Source organism: Crocuta crocuta, unplaced genomic scaffold, assembly GCF_008692635.1.
Source record: "Crocuta crocuta isolate KB4526 unplaced genomic scaffold, BGI_CrCroc_1.0 scaffold614, whole genome shotgun sequence".
In the NCBI taxonomy this organism is placed as follows: Eukaryota; Metazoa; Chordata; class Mammalia; order Carnivora; family Hyaenidae; genus Crocuta; species Crocuta crocuta.
In genome coordinates, this window is record NW_027529673.1 from 391940 (window position 1) to 408746 (window position 16807).

General features: G+C 34.9%; 1 protein-coding gene across 5 annotated transcripts in view; it reads left to right on the forward strand.

The window, feature by feature from the left end:
* NOX4 (NADPH oxidase 4) overlaps positions 1-16807 on the forward strand; it is a 304523-nt gene that overhangs the window by 194922 nt on the left and 92794 nt on the right. For all 5 annotated transcript variants that reach the window (XM_077763044.1, XM_077763042.1, XM_077763043.1 and 2 more), the window contains 3 exons: positions 11174-11390; positions 13751-13915; positions 14046-14108. In XM_077763044.1, the coding sequence (XP_077619170.1) occupies positions 11174-11390; positions 13751-13915; positions 14046-14108 (445 nt within the window). The remainder of the gene's footprint in view (positions 1-11173; positions 11391-13750; positions 13916-14045; positions 14109-16807) is intronic.

Sequence of the window (16807 nt, forward strand, 5' to 3'; positions counted from 1 at the left end):
AATCAAATTAAATGTAGTATTCTTGGGTATGTAATATGACATTGGCAACATGGAAAGTTTATTTTTCTTGCTCCAAATATTTTGGTCATTATTTAGGACCTGATTGCCTTGTTCCATGATTATCCATGCCCTTAGCTTAACCTAATTTTTATACTTGTTATCTATGTTTTAGAATTTTTTAATTCTTTATAAGCAAATCTATTGAATGACACCATTAAAAAATCCATTTCTTATACACCAAACTCAGATGTTTCTTTTCAATGGTCAAATGTAACTAAAATACACTAATTTTCCTTTCCAAGAGGTCACTAGAGCATGGCAATTAAGAGCTATACCATTAATAGCTATATGACCTTGCCAGATAATTTGTCCTTTCTCTTTCTTAACTATTAGATGGGATTAATAAAGTCACCTATATCAGAGGGTTGTTTCAGGTTTAAATAAGTGAATGCTGCAATATAGGCATAACAGAGACATACTCAAGCATTAGCAAAAAAATTTATACTTGTACCAAACTAATAGCTGTATTAGGAAGAAACTCTGCATTTAACTGTTTGAAGAATCTGTTTTTTAATAAAGACACCACACTTTTGAAGAGCCCAGATTTTCGTATCTGTAAAGCAATCTGATAAATGTATAATGAAAACAGTTTAGCAGATCAAAAGAATATTTCTTGAAAGGGCAACATTTTTTATGACATTATTAGGTCTCAAAAATTCAATTGGTGTTAACAATAAAGGTTTATTTTGGGACTTGCAAGACAAGCCTCCTCCTGGGGAATTTTTTTCTTTTAATTTTTAATACACCTTTCTAGGAGGTTGCTATTTGCATGCTAAATTATAGATATTTCAGTTTGGAAGATGTTTGAGGGGGAAAAAAAGCCAAAACAATTTCCTCTTTTCAGACATGAATATAACTGGACACTTTTTTATTTTCATTTGAAAAACTCATCAGGAGGAGATATATACTGCCATTCTCACTTACTGATAAAGGGGATATTGGAGTGAAAAGCAATTATGAGTGTCACAGAGCCACAGCAGAGAGACTAACCCTACTCCTTTGACAGGCGTATGGAGGGAACGTATTGTAAATGAGATCTGGCACCCTCGCCTCTCAGTCTTACCATAGTCAATACCCACTGGCTTTAGCTTGGAGTGTTAGCTGGGTAGTAATTGTATTTTGCTTTTTTATTTACATGAGAAAGGAATTATAATGTGACAATTCTGAAAAAGAGAGGGGGAAGGGCCTTCTCAAAAGCACATATGGCAATGAGAGCCAATTAATTGTGTAAATAGTTTTTTTTTTTTTTTGTGCTAGCTCTGCTGGGCTTCTCAGACCTCATTTTATTATATAAATTAATACATATTATTTATACATTACATAATACATATTCTTTTAAACAGAGCTCTTTGCCATTTGGGACTACTTGCTGGCAAGAGTTCATTGTAGAATGTGATTTATATTCTGTTTGAATCATGTTTTCTAGGGGGACTTAAAAGGAATAGATTTCCATGTGCATGTTTCTAAAATCATCTACTCCTTAAACCAGAGGGACACAATGGGCAGCCTTTGTCAACAATGACATTAATGAACCAGAGGCTGGCTTCAGGAGTTTAGGCTTAAGAAGTTAACCAGGGTTAGACAAATATTTATGAGGTTAGGCTTATTGCACTGGCTTATCCTCCTTATACTTGCCTTTAGGAGGGGGAAATTAAGAACACTCTGTTGGGGACTAGAAGTACTTATGCAGTATAGACAAATGTTGAAAGTTGCTGATTCCCAAATATCTTCTCTTCTAGAAGCCACTTACACTGCTGGCTTGTATGTATGATCTTCCTACTAGAGAGAGGCATTTGCACTTAAAATGTCAATGGGAACTTGGTGAGACCCAGGAAAAGAAAGGCCGAGAGCTTTTATGTTAAGCCAATTCTATTCTAGCCCTGGGAGAATTTATTAATTTCCCTACACTTTCTTGTCAATTTTCCTTTCCTTGCTCTAGATTTGAATTGGCTGTATAATTTATTGTCCAAACTAGATACTGAGAATTAAATGAGATACTATGGATAATTAAGCAATGATTTGTCGCTGAACCAGGACAGATGGTTATTCTACCTATTCCTAGGCATAGGGGAAAATTCTAGGGAGACTGATTCACAAAAGGAAACCTTACCTCAAATTGGGGCTCTACAAGAGTATGTGGGAGCCTCAAACCTTCAAATAATAAACAGTAAATTTGCCTAGCTTTGTCCCACTTTAGACATCATAATTGGATGTCCTCTACCATGTTAGGTAGAAGGTTGAGAAACTGCACGTTCATGGCATGGATAAAACTTTGGTATACTACATGTCACCCTTACAAATGACCTGTTCTGAATAGTTGCTAAATGCCTAATTTCTACTAGGTGTGCATAATTACTTTAAGTTTGATGCCCTTAATTTCTACTTAAAAATCCTACTTCTTTTAGTGGAGTAGGAGTTCTCTACTTGGATTCATAATCTCTAGGAATCACTGAATGGATGTCAGGGATCCATGAATTCCTGGAATACACCCACCCGTCCACCCCCACAGTAGCTTGCATTAGATTCCCAAAGCTATATGTATCCCAAAGGAAGTTTAAAATAACTGAACTGAATGAAGCCTACGCTAGATTTTTACTAGAGAACTATAATATTACATTTATACATCTTATACCTTCACTTATTTATCCAGAGTTAGAAACAATAGATTGTGGGGAAAATAAGAAACACAGGGGAAATTTTCTTCTCACATGAAGGCTTCTGTAAGGAGAACTTACTGATAAATGGTTATGGACCTGTCAGTTGCATCATCATTTTATTTTATTTTAAATGTTTATTTTGAGAGACAGAGAGAGCACATGTGTTCAAGCAGGAGAAGGGCAGAGAGAGGGAGAGAAAGAATCCAAAGCAGGGTCTGTGCTGTCAGCTCAGAGCCTGATGTGGGGATCAGTCTCACAAACTGTGAGATGATGACCTGAGCCGAAATCAAGAGTTGGACACCTAACAGACTGAACCACCCAGGCACCCTGCATTATCATTTTAGAGGATAATAATGGTACTATTGCTGATAATTTCCAAGTTTTATATAATATTCAATATGTGACAGATAGTGTTCTTAGCACTTTATACCACATACATATATACATATATAACCCCTCACATACACACATACAGAGGTTTTTTTAATCTCATAGCATTATGAAGTCGTTTTACAGATGGAAAAATGAGGCACAGAAGGTTAAATTAAATGATTATTTAAAGACACCTGGCTAGTGCCTGATAGGACTGGGGACTGGCCCACATTCTGATCCCAAAATATATGCATTTAATTTCTAAACTTTTCTTGAATTAATGAATTATTTATTCATGGTTTGGAGGGTGCTTTACTTTTGAATGAAATATATTCATGTCATTTGAGAATCTTGGATAATTTTCTAATTTATCTATAAAAGTTGGTGAGTGTAGATGTGTGTGTTTTATGTATTTTGAGTAAGAAGTTAAATTTTGTTACACGTTACATAGATTTCAAGGTTTTGAAGGTGAAATCTAGTCCTCCTAGAAAACAGTAAGAAGAAAATGAAACTTTGTTATGTTGCTTTATAAATGTTTCTTAAAATGTACAACCTTGTTAAGACAAATAATAAATATCTTTATAAGAATTCTAATAAAATTATATCTATATGGTACTGTAACCTCCAAAATTATTCCAAATAACAATGATTAAAGCTAGGTTCTATACTAGAGCTAATAAAAATACAGTAGAAGAGATACTCTTATCAGTATTCTTGTTACGCACTGTGGCTTTGCGACTCTTAATTCAGCGAACAGGTGGTCTTCATCTTTTTTTTTTAATATTTATTTATTTTTGAGAGAGAGAGACAGAATGTGAGCAAGGGAGAGGTAGAGAGAGAGGGAGACATAGAATCCGAAACCAGCTCCAGGCTCTGAGCAGTCAATACGAGCCCAATGCAGAGCTCAAGCTCCAAAACCAAGAGATCATGGCCTGAGCTGAAGTCAGACACTTAACCAACTGGGCCACCCTGGTAGCCTACATCTTTTAAAGTCTGTTACCAAGCCTCAGAATGGTGCCTGTCATTGCTGCAATGTAGATGAAAGAGAATGGGAATTACACAGAAAAAAATAAAGAACCTACAGATACACTCCTTGAAAATATCCAGGGGGGAGAGGAATTTCACATAGCCACCCCAAATCCTAAAGTACAGAAAAGTATACACTGTGTAAATCCTTAGGTAAAAGGGAGAATGTTGGGCTATTGCTGAAGTTGAAGTTGAATAATAGAAAATTCCAGGTTTTTCTTCTGCCAACCCTATTCTGTATATGAAAGTGAAAAGACAACACAGCAGTGATAAATCTTGGGTAAACTATGGTGTTTTTGAGGGTCAGGATGTTTCTTACCCATTTTTATCAATGGAATCCCTTTCACAAGTCATTACTCAGTGTGTGCTAGATTAAGGGGAATTATATTAATTGGCTTTTAGCTAGGAATTTGTTGTCGTTTTAGGCCCTTCCAAATTTCTTCAATTATCAAAGCACTGTAGATAACAATAAAAAATAATCTGTGTATTTGTTTAAACATAACTTGGATTCCTCCTTTGGGACTCTCAGTTATATTTGTTGTTGTCTGGGTCATAAGTTCTTATGCTAAGTAGCATATCAATTCCTATGCCAGAGGAATTAACTTGTAGGTCCTGACTGTTTTGGTTGTCTTGTAGATTGGCACATTTTTGTTGGGGATTTTTATGTAATTCAGTGGCTAAAAATTCTTTGGATCAAAAAAGGAAAAAAATTCATCTCTTTGTTTACTTTCCCTTTTTGTCCTTTGAATTTTTCACCCAAGTATATGGGCGAATGAAATTCCTGAAGAATGAAGACTTTCTTATATGGAATTCAAATCTCCCTCATATGATATTTACATATTTCCCATATGTGAATAATAGAATGTTCTATACAAATATGGTCTTTAAGAAGTGTTCCCCTCCCCCTTCTAATTTCCTAGTCATAGGATTGATTTTCATTTTTGTGTAAAAATGATTTCTCTGTATGACCAATCTGGTCTAAGTTCTTCTGATTTATTTACTTTTTCTGATATTTTATCCTGGAAGAAAGGAGGGGTAGATATTGAGGTCATGTGGTTATTTTCTCCCATAAGGAAGCCATATGTATAGGTAGATATAGTATATGCAGAGCATTTTCATGTACATAAATTCATTTGTGCTATAATCTACTTTTGTTCATGAATTTTTAATCTAAACTGAGTGTACTTTTCCACCACATCGAGGATAGAAATAGTGAGTTTCAGACCAAATACTTTCTCATATAATTTTAATCTCAGTTTTCCTCCTGCGACCTTATGCATAATAACAAGTGGTCCTGGCTGAAGGTACAAGGTAAGGAAGTTGGGGAGGAAGGAGAAAGAACTCAAGGACTACATTTAAGAAATATTTTTAGTACATTCATGTTTTTCTGAAATGTGAAATAATTCTTTTATTCCCACTGTCAGTTTTATAAAGCCTGAAAGCAGAGGATATACTAAGAAATGTTGGATGCTTACATATTTTTTTCTTCCCAAGAGATCAAAGTCTTTTCCTTTATATTGTGACCTAGAGAGTAACATGTACTGTCTCACTTTTTCAGCTAAGGAAAATTAGTAACATGACCTATTTCACTTAACACACTTAGGGAGCATCCTGGTCTTGATCCTATGTTCTTAAGCTCTAACGCTTAGTTTCGCCCGCTGCGTGGGATCTGTGGCTGGTTACTTCATTTGCAGGGATCACTGCAAAATTGATAAAACATTATTCAGTATTTTAAGATGGCGACAGCAGAGCATTGAACCAGTCACAGGATCTTTCTAAGAGCATGGTTCCATTAGACTGCAAAGGTCACACACCCATAATGCTGGCCCTATGTTACCCAGTCTTGTACCTTGGACAACACCATCAGCAAGAGCTAGAGAAAATATGTGCCACAGTCAAGTTGCAGGATGCGAATACACTCAGTTATCAGTAGCAAGTGCCCAAGAGAGAGTTCAGAGGCAAGATCCTGGCTAGACCAGACAAAGTAGGGATGGGAATAAAAGCTCTGGTTTGATATGTACTCAGATGCTTGGGATTTCCCTGAAGTATTCCAGAACTAGAGGCAAACACTCCACTTCTACATGCTGCTACCAAGTAGGTTGATAACTTGACTCTTTTGATAATTTGTCTGCTAAATAAGAACTGACTTAGAGTTAGGACAGGGTTGAAGTCTTGGGTCAAACTTAGCAGTACTCAAGGGTGAAGAAGGATGATGTAGGTTGCAGACTGATTTAATGCTATTTCTTGCAAAGGTGGATGTGTATATATTGTTTACTTTATTAAATATCATTTTCTAACATCTAGGCATCTTTTTTGAAGTTAGATTACAAGTTCAAACTCCCTTCTGTGTTTGTTAAAACCAGATGATGACTCAATCATGTGTTTCAACAACAACCCAAAAAAGTTGTTTGTACACTTCTGGTCATTCAGTAATTCATTCCATGAATAGATATTGAACACTTGCTATAGATTATATGCACTGTTCTAGGCACCAGCAATACAGCTGAGGTATAGCACATATCCTTGACCTTAAGAAGTGTGCATTCTAGCAGATTCCACAGAAAGAAGCCAATGAATGCCAGTGGCTTTTGAAATAATGAATTTGGGTATATTTTCTTAAGCTCTTTTTTTGTATTTGAGGCAGAGTAAAAAGAACAGTCTGAAACAGGTTCTATTTTTTTTTTGTAAAGATAAGAAACATTTTGTGTTATAGAAAACTAGGAAAAAAGTACACTCCTCATGGAACAAGGATTTTTTTTCTCCACTGTAAATAAGGTTTAAAATCACAAGCATAAAGGTTACATAAGTGACACTGCATTTGTTAGACATTTTTGATGTGCAGTTAAAGTAGGAGTGATTTTGTGTTTCTCCCTTATGCAGTGTGGCATTTTGTAATATTTAATTTTTTGCTATAAAATATTTTTATGATTTCCATGTTGTAACCGAGTGGGATTTATTCTGTGTCCTGTATTATTTTCTGTGACTTTGTTATATTAAAAATAGTAGTATGTCTCTAATGCCTTTTGAGATAAAAAGGACAAAAAGAAAGAAACCCATTTTTGAAACTCTGTTGAGTTTGAAAGCACATCTTGAAATCCTTATGAGTACAAAAAATAATAGCATCCACAACTATGTATTTGATACACCATAAAATCCATGATTTCTCATGATAGAAGAACACTAGACGTTCCAAAGATATTTCAAAATCTCTACTTGGGAACATAATAAAACTAAAAAAATGAGTAATAAGGATTCCAACATTGTGTGCTTTCTTCCCTGCGTGCCTGCTCTATCACTGTCTTACCCTGGCAAGACTCTTTGTGTACCATTCATGGCCATCTTTTTCCCTTCCCTGGTTTTCCTTTCAAATTATTTATTATTTAATATGAAAGATACAATACTACACACAAGAATATTTTCTTTTTATCTTAACTTCTGTGCACTCATTATATTCGAACAAATTATGTGATTATTTGCTTTTAAAATCAATTCACTAGAAATGTATTGATGATTTAATATGTGCCAGAAACTTACTAGAGGGTTGACAGGGTTTGGCAGTGAGTATGGACATACGGGTGGATATGTAAATGCATAAGACATGATCCTCTCTACTAATCTGGGAACGGACCATGTGCATTTGTTCATACTACTCCCTCTTACTGGAGTGCCATTCATCTATTATTAAACCATTAAAATCTGCACATCCTTCAGTTGTTTCCTTCACGAAGCCCTGTTCTAAATTTCATAATCAAAGTTCACCATCCCTATATACTTTCAAGGATCACTCTCCTAATCTCTATCATGTTCTCACTTTGCTTTTTTGTTGTTGTTGCTTTCATGTCTGATCATGGCTACTCAAGTTAATTAACATGAAATAAAATGACAAATTCAGGTCTTTGCCTGCACCGGTAATTTTTCTTCAGTATATATATTGGCCTTTAATTTCATAGGTCTTTGTTCATAGAAAGAATGGAGGAGTGAGGGTTGGCCTTGTATAGGGGAGGGAGCATGGCCTTTGGTCTTGGCCACTGGCTGACAGTGTGGTCTTGGGCGGATAACAGCTCCAAATGTTCTCACTTACTCTAAGATGGGACCACTGATATTTACCACATAAATTTGTTACAGAGTTTTTGAAAATAGGCACTAAGGCATGAAGCACCTGTCTGGTATGCCCAATACTTATCCTGTAAACATGAAGTTCAAAATGTGCCGGTACCCTTCCATGTCAACCCATCAGTATTTTTTACTACCTTATTTAGCGAAAGAAGATTCTGTGCCTGTGAGGTTTTTTTGGAGATGATATTTTTTTTGTTATCATTGTCTCTCTGTAGATCTTTTCTCTCTTATCCATGAGTATTTGTTAGCAACAATTACAAACTGAGACAAAGAAAACATTTTAATGGAGTTTTAAGACAGATGTAACCTATGCGTTTAGCTTGAGAGTAGCTTAAAAAATAAAATACAGCTTTCAATACAAATACAAAATAAAAAGGGATTTTGGAATATTACATACCCCTTGAAATGCCAGGAATGGCAATTATTTTTTTGACTGAGCTGGCCCAAAGATTTGTACTGCATAGTAATGTTTATCATTCTAAGGCAGCACATGGATCTTGACCACCTGAACACTGTTAAGACTTAGGAGGAGTAAATAACATTCCTTTACCTGATGTGTTAAACAGCTCCCATCAATACACACACACACACACACACACACACACACACACACACGAACTGACTCTATTTCTAGGTGTTTGTTCATTTTGAAGCTTCTTCCTTGATATCTACTTCTTTAATCAACTGATTTGCTTTATATGATACAGGTTTGTGGAAGGAGGGAGATGAGGTTTCTGAATCCCATGCTTAGACTGCCATTTGGTTCATTTCTAACCCAAACAAAGCCTTAAGCTTTTCATCTGTGTAATGGGCAATCAAAACACTTACCCTCTATGATCATTTTGTTTTAAAGTTTAAGTGAGAAATAGATGTTTAAAAAATTCTTGACAAAAAAAAAAAAAATTCTTGACACCCTTTCATAATAAATGTTAATCTTCCTCTTCCTTACCTTTTTCACAGGTATGTTATAAGGATCCATTGAACTAACATGCTGTATAGTGACAGGTGAAGAGTTTAGAATTTGAGTCAGAAATTAGTTCAAATCGTGGCACTGCCACTTGCCAGCTCTGTGACCCTGGGGTGTTATTTAGTATCTAATAAAACAGTTTTTTAATTTGTAAAATCGGAATATTAATTACATGCAATTGTTGCATTTATGTGAAATATATATAAATTGCTCTGTTTGGGGCCTGATGTCTACCACACATTACTAAGGTATATTAAAATACTTTATTACAATTATTTATGGTCTGACTTCCATTCAGCTTCTCCCAAGATGACTTCTAAACTAGATTTTATTTGTTTAGAGATTCAGGGGTCAGATTTGACTCCTTATTGAACTTTATAGAACCACCTAGAATAGTGCCAAGTGCATTATGCCAATGCTTGTTCAATTTCAGGCCAGTAGAATAAATGCCTGAGATTTTTGGCCTACCTACCTGTCAACCACCACGACTTTGGGATGGTCAGTAGGAGCAACAGATTTGGATAAATCCTTATTTGTAATGGAAGCTGAATCATATTCATAGGTTTTCCAAGTATAATGCCACAATGAATCTGTTATATGACTAGAATTCTATGAAGGGTTATGTACTTGGCTCACATTTGTATAAACCATTAGTTTATTCTGTACCTAGGCCATATCTTCTGCATTGCTTTAAAAGATGGGTGTGTGGCTTGCCATTGATGTTACCTAATATATCTTGCTCCTTTGTTATATACTATATGCTCTTTAATGATTTCATTATGATTAGTTAAAAGGTAGAAAGTAATATAAAAAGAAGGGAGGAAAGGAATGAACATAAACAAAAGGAGAATGATCAGGTTGAGTAGATGGTGAATTCCATAAAAGACTGCCTTGGCCACTGCTTTTCTAATTTTCATATATTAGATCTATTTAGTCTTATTATTCATGTTATAATTTTTGTTGTTTCAAAATGTTATCTTTGTAAAATCATTTATAAAATTAATATAGATGTGATGTACTTAAAATATACATTTTTAATGCATTAAAGTTAATTATTTGATAACTTAAAGAGTAATTTAAAAATATATTCTTGGCTAACCAGGAAAAATAATTTTGGACACCAAAATTTTAGTGTCCTTAAAATAGAGAAAAAACATACTGACAGATGTCTAGTGCTTTTCAAAATCTTAAGTTTTTCTTCAAGAGTTGCTTATATAGTAGTGACCTTTTTTGACCTATTCACTGATGCACTATCTCCATGAAATAGATGTTGTCTTTTTATTAATAACAATACAAAACATAGAAAGTTTAATGGTTTGTCTTAGAATGTTATGAAATATAGAACTATCAGAATTGATTTTAGGGGTTAGGCTCTCCTTCCTGATTATTTTGAGTCTTTTATGCAGTCTTCCTTATGGAGAAATTTTGAAAATTAACATGGGGAGGGTCTAATTGCTGTATATTATTTGTTTCCAGTCCAAAAGAGATGTCAAATTCTAGTTCTTGTTATTATGTTTCTTTAATATTCCTCTGTAAGTCAGCAAGGCCTGATTTATCCAGTCTTAGCCAAATAAGATATGATCCTTGTACTTCCCCATTTATGTTTGAAGATATAGCAAAAGTACCAATTATTATCATATTTATTGAAGTGAAAACTTGTGTATGGTTATATGAATGCCTAATAGGGTTGAAATAAAGGCTGTGAAATTCAAGAGTAGTTGGAAATACTGATGTGTTCTTCCCAGCCATGTATTTGTGGCCTTTGTTTAAGGGCTAAAAATCTTGGTTTAGTCCCATTGTAAAGAATTTATTACAAGTTTTAGGATTTCTCAATTGCTCCTAAGTAAGATATATGAAAAGCACTTTCCAGATAAATGCTATAGAAAGTTAACAAGAAAAAGAGGCTATTTTCTCATACTGTGTCCCCTAATTTCCATTTCATTTTCATCTTCCTTTCTTTTTTTCTTAATTTCAGAGGGCTGCTGAAGTATCAAACTAATTTAGATACACACCCTCCTGGCTGCATCAATCTTAACGGAACCCATTCCCTGAATAATCATTTACCAGACTATCTCTCAGAACATTTTCATGAATCTTTTCCTGAAGAATTTTCAAAACCAGATGAACTTACCCAAAACAGATTTGTGAAGATTTGTATGGAAGAGCCCAGGTTCCAAGCGAATTTTCCACAGGTCAGGATTAATTTTATATCTTTGTTGGTCTCTGCAAAGTCCGTATTTCCGTAATTATTGATCAGCATTGCATTTAAATGTGGTTTTGGAGGTATATAAAGCAATTGTTCTTGTAGAAAAGAACATTCCAGGATGTTTCAACATCAGTAGAGCACTGTTTTTCTATTATAGGTAACTGGCAGTTCAAAGAGAAAGCCCTATGATATTATAGATTATAGAAAAATCCTGCTTACCTATGTAATCTTTACATACTGTGGCACTGGTATTTGCCTAAAGAAGGCGACAAAGATATTTTCCGTATCCATTGAGAAAAGTAGGTTGAATAATAAAAAACAATAGCAAAAGAACTAACACTGAAGGTAATTATTATTATGGTATAGCATAATGTTATGGTACAATATTATGTATAATACTGTAAATAATAAATTGTAAAGTCAATTTGTTGAATACCTGGTATCATCTGCTAGGTATTATGCTCAAATTTACTGTATGCTTAATTTCTTTTAATGTTCACAATAGCTCTTTGAAGCCAAATCTATTATCCTTAATGTTCTGATGATAAAATTGTGGCTTTAATACGTAAAATACCTTGAGCAAATTCTACAAACTAATATATGACAGAAGTAGAATACAAAACCAGGTCTTTCACTAAAATGCTTGCTCTTAGAAAATATTCTTACCCAGATAGCCAGTGAGTAGTTCAGTAAGGGCTCTGATCTTCCCATGTGGCTACAGGAGTTGCCCACATGGGAATGAACACCCTGTACTCCTTGCCTATAACAGATGGAGGTATGGGACAATATGTCAAATGACTGTTTTCAGAAGAAAAAAAAGAGGAGTCAAAAAATAGAGTGAATTTGTAGATGACTTTGGAAAGAGTATATTAATCTTGTGTTTATTTTCAGTAATATCCTCTAGATTTCTGATAGACTTTGCAGTTTTCAGAATCATCAGGTTTCCCACAATGCTATATGTTAGGCAGGGCAGATACTGTGACTCCCATTTTACTTACGTGGCACTTGATGCTCAGAGGGTAAGTGACCATCTCAAAGTTGCAAGTCTGCTGCACTGCAGAGCTTGTCTTGAGATGTCTGCTACTCACATGATACCAAACTAAATATAAGGAAGAAGCATGATCTGTCTGCACAAAAGTAGGAAGGTCTGAAATCACGATGTAAATAGGTTTAAAAAAGTAACCATTAAAATAAGTTTGGGTTGGAGATGTCCAAGTGATGAGGAAAATAGAGTGTGCAGTTCTAGAGGAAGGGTTGACCACATAGGCTTCCATACTTCTGAGAGTAGGCACCTATTTATCCTTGATCAGGGATATGTATGCAGCAAAGATGTGAAATTGTCAGACTTCCCAAATTCTATATATTGTCTTCTGTTCATATTACTTTTATTGTGTGAAAGTTGTAAGCAGCATGCTTAGTATATCCTATATTTTAAAATCTGTGCATATACATATTTTCATTGTATAAAAATGGAACAAGTAGTAGCTGTACTTATTGCGAACATAGTATAATGCATAAACCTGCCGAATCAGTAAGTTGTATACCTGAAACTAATGTAACATTGTGTATCACCTACACTCAAATAAACAATTAATAAATAAAAGTACAAAATACTCTAAATAAACTTACCTTACATTTGGAAGAATCCCAATTACTTTTACAAACTAGAACATTTTAATACCTTAAAAAGAAAAAGAAAAATATATACATATCCAGGATTTTCTTTTTTTTAACAAACATTGGAGTAGTACTATTTTTTTCTGAAATCATCTTCAAATTGATTTGAGCACTTAATTTCCCTTCTCTCTTTAGATAAAATACTGTATGTTTATGCATGCATTATGTGTTTATGGTATGCAAAAAGGGAAATATGAAACAATGTATCCGTACCTGTCAATATGGCACCTCACTTCCTCTTTTATTTTTCATCATTTATTTACTTTTAAAGTTTATTTATTTTTGAGAGAGAGAGAGAGAGAGAGAGCATGGAGTTGGGAAAGACAAAGGGAGAGAGAGAGAATCCCAAGTAGGCTTTGCACTGTCATCATGGAGCCCGATGTGGGACCTGAACTCACAAATTGTGAGATCATGACCTGAGCCGAAATTAAGAGCCAGATGGTTAACTGACCAAGCCAGTCAGGTGCTCCTCCCCTTTTATTTTGTACTTTAGTCTTGTGTGAATAAGTTTCAGTGAGCATCTTATTTTTCATTCCTTTTTCTTTACATTTTATTATTTAAAATATAGATTAAAATATCATTACTGTAATGTAAGAAATAAACTATTGAGCAGGATGTAAAGATTCCTACAGGTATTTCCTAAAGTATATTTCAAAAACTCTCCACTAGACTTGGCTTTGGATTTCTGGACCTTTGTGCCTGTATTGTGCTGAAAGACTTTACAGGTGCATCCGGAGCAATAAGCCAGTCACCATCATCTCTGTCATACGTCATCCCTCAGATGTTATGGAAATCCGAATGGTCAAAGAAAACTTTAAAGCAAGACCTGGCCAGGTGAGTCAGTTTAGCAGCTTTTAAATTCCCTTTATCTTTATATAATTTTTGAAAATTAGTACTCATGCCATCTTTGAAATACTTGAACTTCTCTCTTGGTCATTTAAATATTGTGTTTGTTGCTTTTTAGTATATTATTCTACATTGTCCCAGCGTGTCTGCATTAGAAAACCATCCGTTTACCCTCACAATGGTAAGAAACTTGTTTTTGATTTTAAGAATTTTTTAAGAATGAAATGCATCTTTTTCTTTCGTGTGTGTATTCCACCTCTTTCTAAAAATCATGCAAGGTGATCACAGTATCCTAAATACCTAAATAAGCCATTTTTTATCCAAAAAATATTATCTGTTCAGAAACTTTGTAACTAGTTATTATTTTCTGACCCTTTCTAATCCAGGAACCTATATATGTAAATGTATTAAAGCTTTTTGATTCAAAATACAGAGAATTTCATGGCTATTTACACTTTTCCTATTATGAAATGTGTATCTAAATATAAAATGTATGGTTTCCTTTAGAGAGGTTGAATTTAATGATAAAGAGGGTTCCCTGAGCTGTGTGGAAGCCTAAGAAAATCCAAGCAGTGTTTAGAAAAGAAAAAGTCCAGTGTAATTGGAGCCCAGGCTGTGTGTTGGGAGGGAAATGAAAACAGAGCTAGAGAAATAAAATGGAATAAATATTGAGTAGGGGAAGATCTGCCTAAGTAATGGCTTCACTAAATATTTTTAGCCTGTCAGCACATTGTTTTAACATTCTTTTCTGCATTATAAATATAGCATGAGTCTATTATCAAAAAGTAAATAATTCACAAATAGATAAGATAAAATAGGAACTTTTCCTCATTTTCCTCACTTTGCAGTCCTTTCTTCAAGAATTTGGCATATATTCTGAGACATTTTCCTATATAGTTAGGCATATATAGATGTTTGATATCTGTTTGCCAGATCATTTCTTTTATAATTTGCTCTTTTCACTCAGCAATATAACACAGCTCAAGCGCCTGGGGGACTCAGCTTGTTAAGTGTCCGAGTCTTGATTTCAGATCAGGTTATGATCTCACAGTTCATGGGATTGAACCCCACATCGAGCTCTGTGCTGACAGTGCATAGCCTGCTTGGGATTCTCTCTCTCTCTCTCTCTCTCTCTCTCTCTCTCTTTCTGTCTCTCTCTCTCTCTCTCTGCCCCTCCCTCCTTCTTTCTCAAAATAAATAAATAAACAACAGTAACAAATACAATATATCACAGACAACTTTCCATGTTACTGTGTTTGTATATGCCTCATTGGTTTTGATGACTGCAGAATATTTCACACTAGGAAAGTACTGTAATTAATATAGTATTTCCCATTGATGATGGAGTTTGAGATTTTTTTCAACTTTTAGCAAAAGTAACTAAGAACAGGACCTACATGTTTAAATACATGCTTAAGATATGCAAATAAAATTGAACAGATCGGGGGGTGGGCAGCAAAATTACTGGTGCCTAAGTGCTAGGGTGCAGGGGTAAGGTTGTACCGGGGATGGCAGCCACTTTCAAATTTGATGTGCTATTTTTTAAAATTTTGTAATGTATATTTATTTATTTTGAGAAAGAGAGACAGAGACAGACAGAGCAAAGGAGGGGCAGAGAGAAAGGGAGAGGAGAGAGAATCCCAAGCAGGTTCCATATTGTCAGTGCAGAGCCCCATGTGGGGCATAACCTGAGCTGAAATCAAGAGTTAGACACTTAACTGACTGAACCACCCAGGCACCCTTCAGTTTTGATGTGTTATGTTGAAAACTTGGAAACCTTGGCCAAGTTATTCATTTTTCTGTGCATTTATTCCCCCAGAGTAATATTGCCATGAAAACATTATCTATTCCCAGCTATGTTGTGTGTTTAAGTGAACTCCTACAAGTAAAGTATGTATAGCAAGGCCTGGAACATGGAAAGTGTCAGGTACATGTAAACATATGCTAGCAATTATTATGATTTTTATTTTCATTGTGAGTTTGCCCCTTGAGACATATTCTTGTAAAGATAGCTAGGCCAGAAAAATCTATATTTAAAGGATAAAGGAAACAGAATGCAAGTGTCAAATGGTTAGAGAAAAAACAGACATTATTTGTTCAATAGTGTTTAGTTGCTTCAAATTTCACATTCTGTTTGTACATAGCAAACTTATTTATTAACGATTAAGGAAAGGTGGTTGGCATATAGTCCAGTGCTTGATAATATCTCATTTTATCAAGAACGATAGCAATGCTGGCTTACTTTGTGGCAGACATTAATTTCCAGTTATTTATTCAATCTGATGATAGATGGGTACAGTCCGGACACCCTTTCATCTGGTGCCATGTGGGCGGCAGGGTAGAGTGAGAGGGGAAATATGTTGTTAGGAAGACCAGTGGATGCTTAGTTGTCCTCTTGGGGTTCAAAACCAGGAATGCAGAGTCTAGGACCCAGCTGTATAGCCACATCATGCCCTTCACTCCTTTAGGATATGTACCCTCTACAATGGGGTTCAATATTGCCCTTGTTCCATGAGACAGTAGGATCCTTGGCTAGTAAATGTGATGAACAAACCTTCTTGTCTGATGGTTCGGCTGAATCGTGAAGCCATTTTCACACAGTTGCATCCACCACAGTCAGAAGCACTGCATTTAGTCCTGATAGTTGTAAGATGTGTTTCCATGTTTTGATTTCATACATCCCATAAATATGAAATTGGTAACAGTAATAAGAAAGGGAAGGATGGAAAAGGGAAAAAAATGCACATGTATGTTTGTCTCTATGTAAGTAGTTTAAAAAGTTTGGTCTACTCTTGGAGGTCGTACAAAATTTACTTCTGAAGTTAATCTTTTCTTTGTGTTTGACTCTTTTTTTTTTCCAGCTTTATTGACATGTAATTG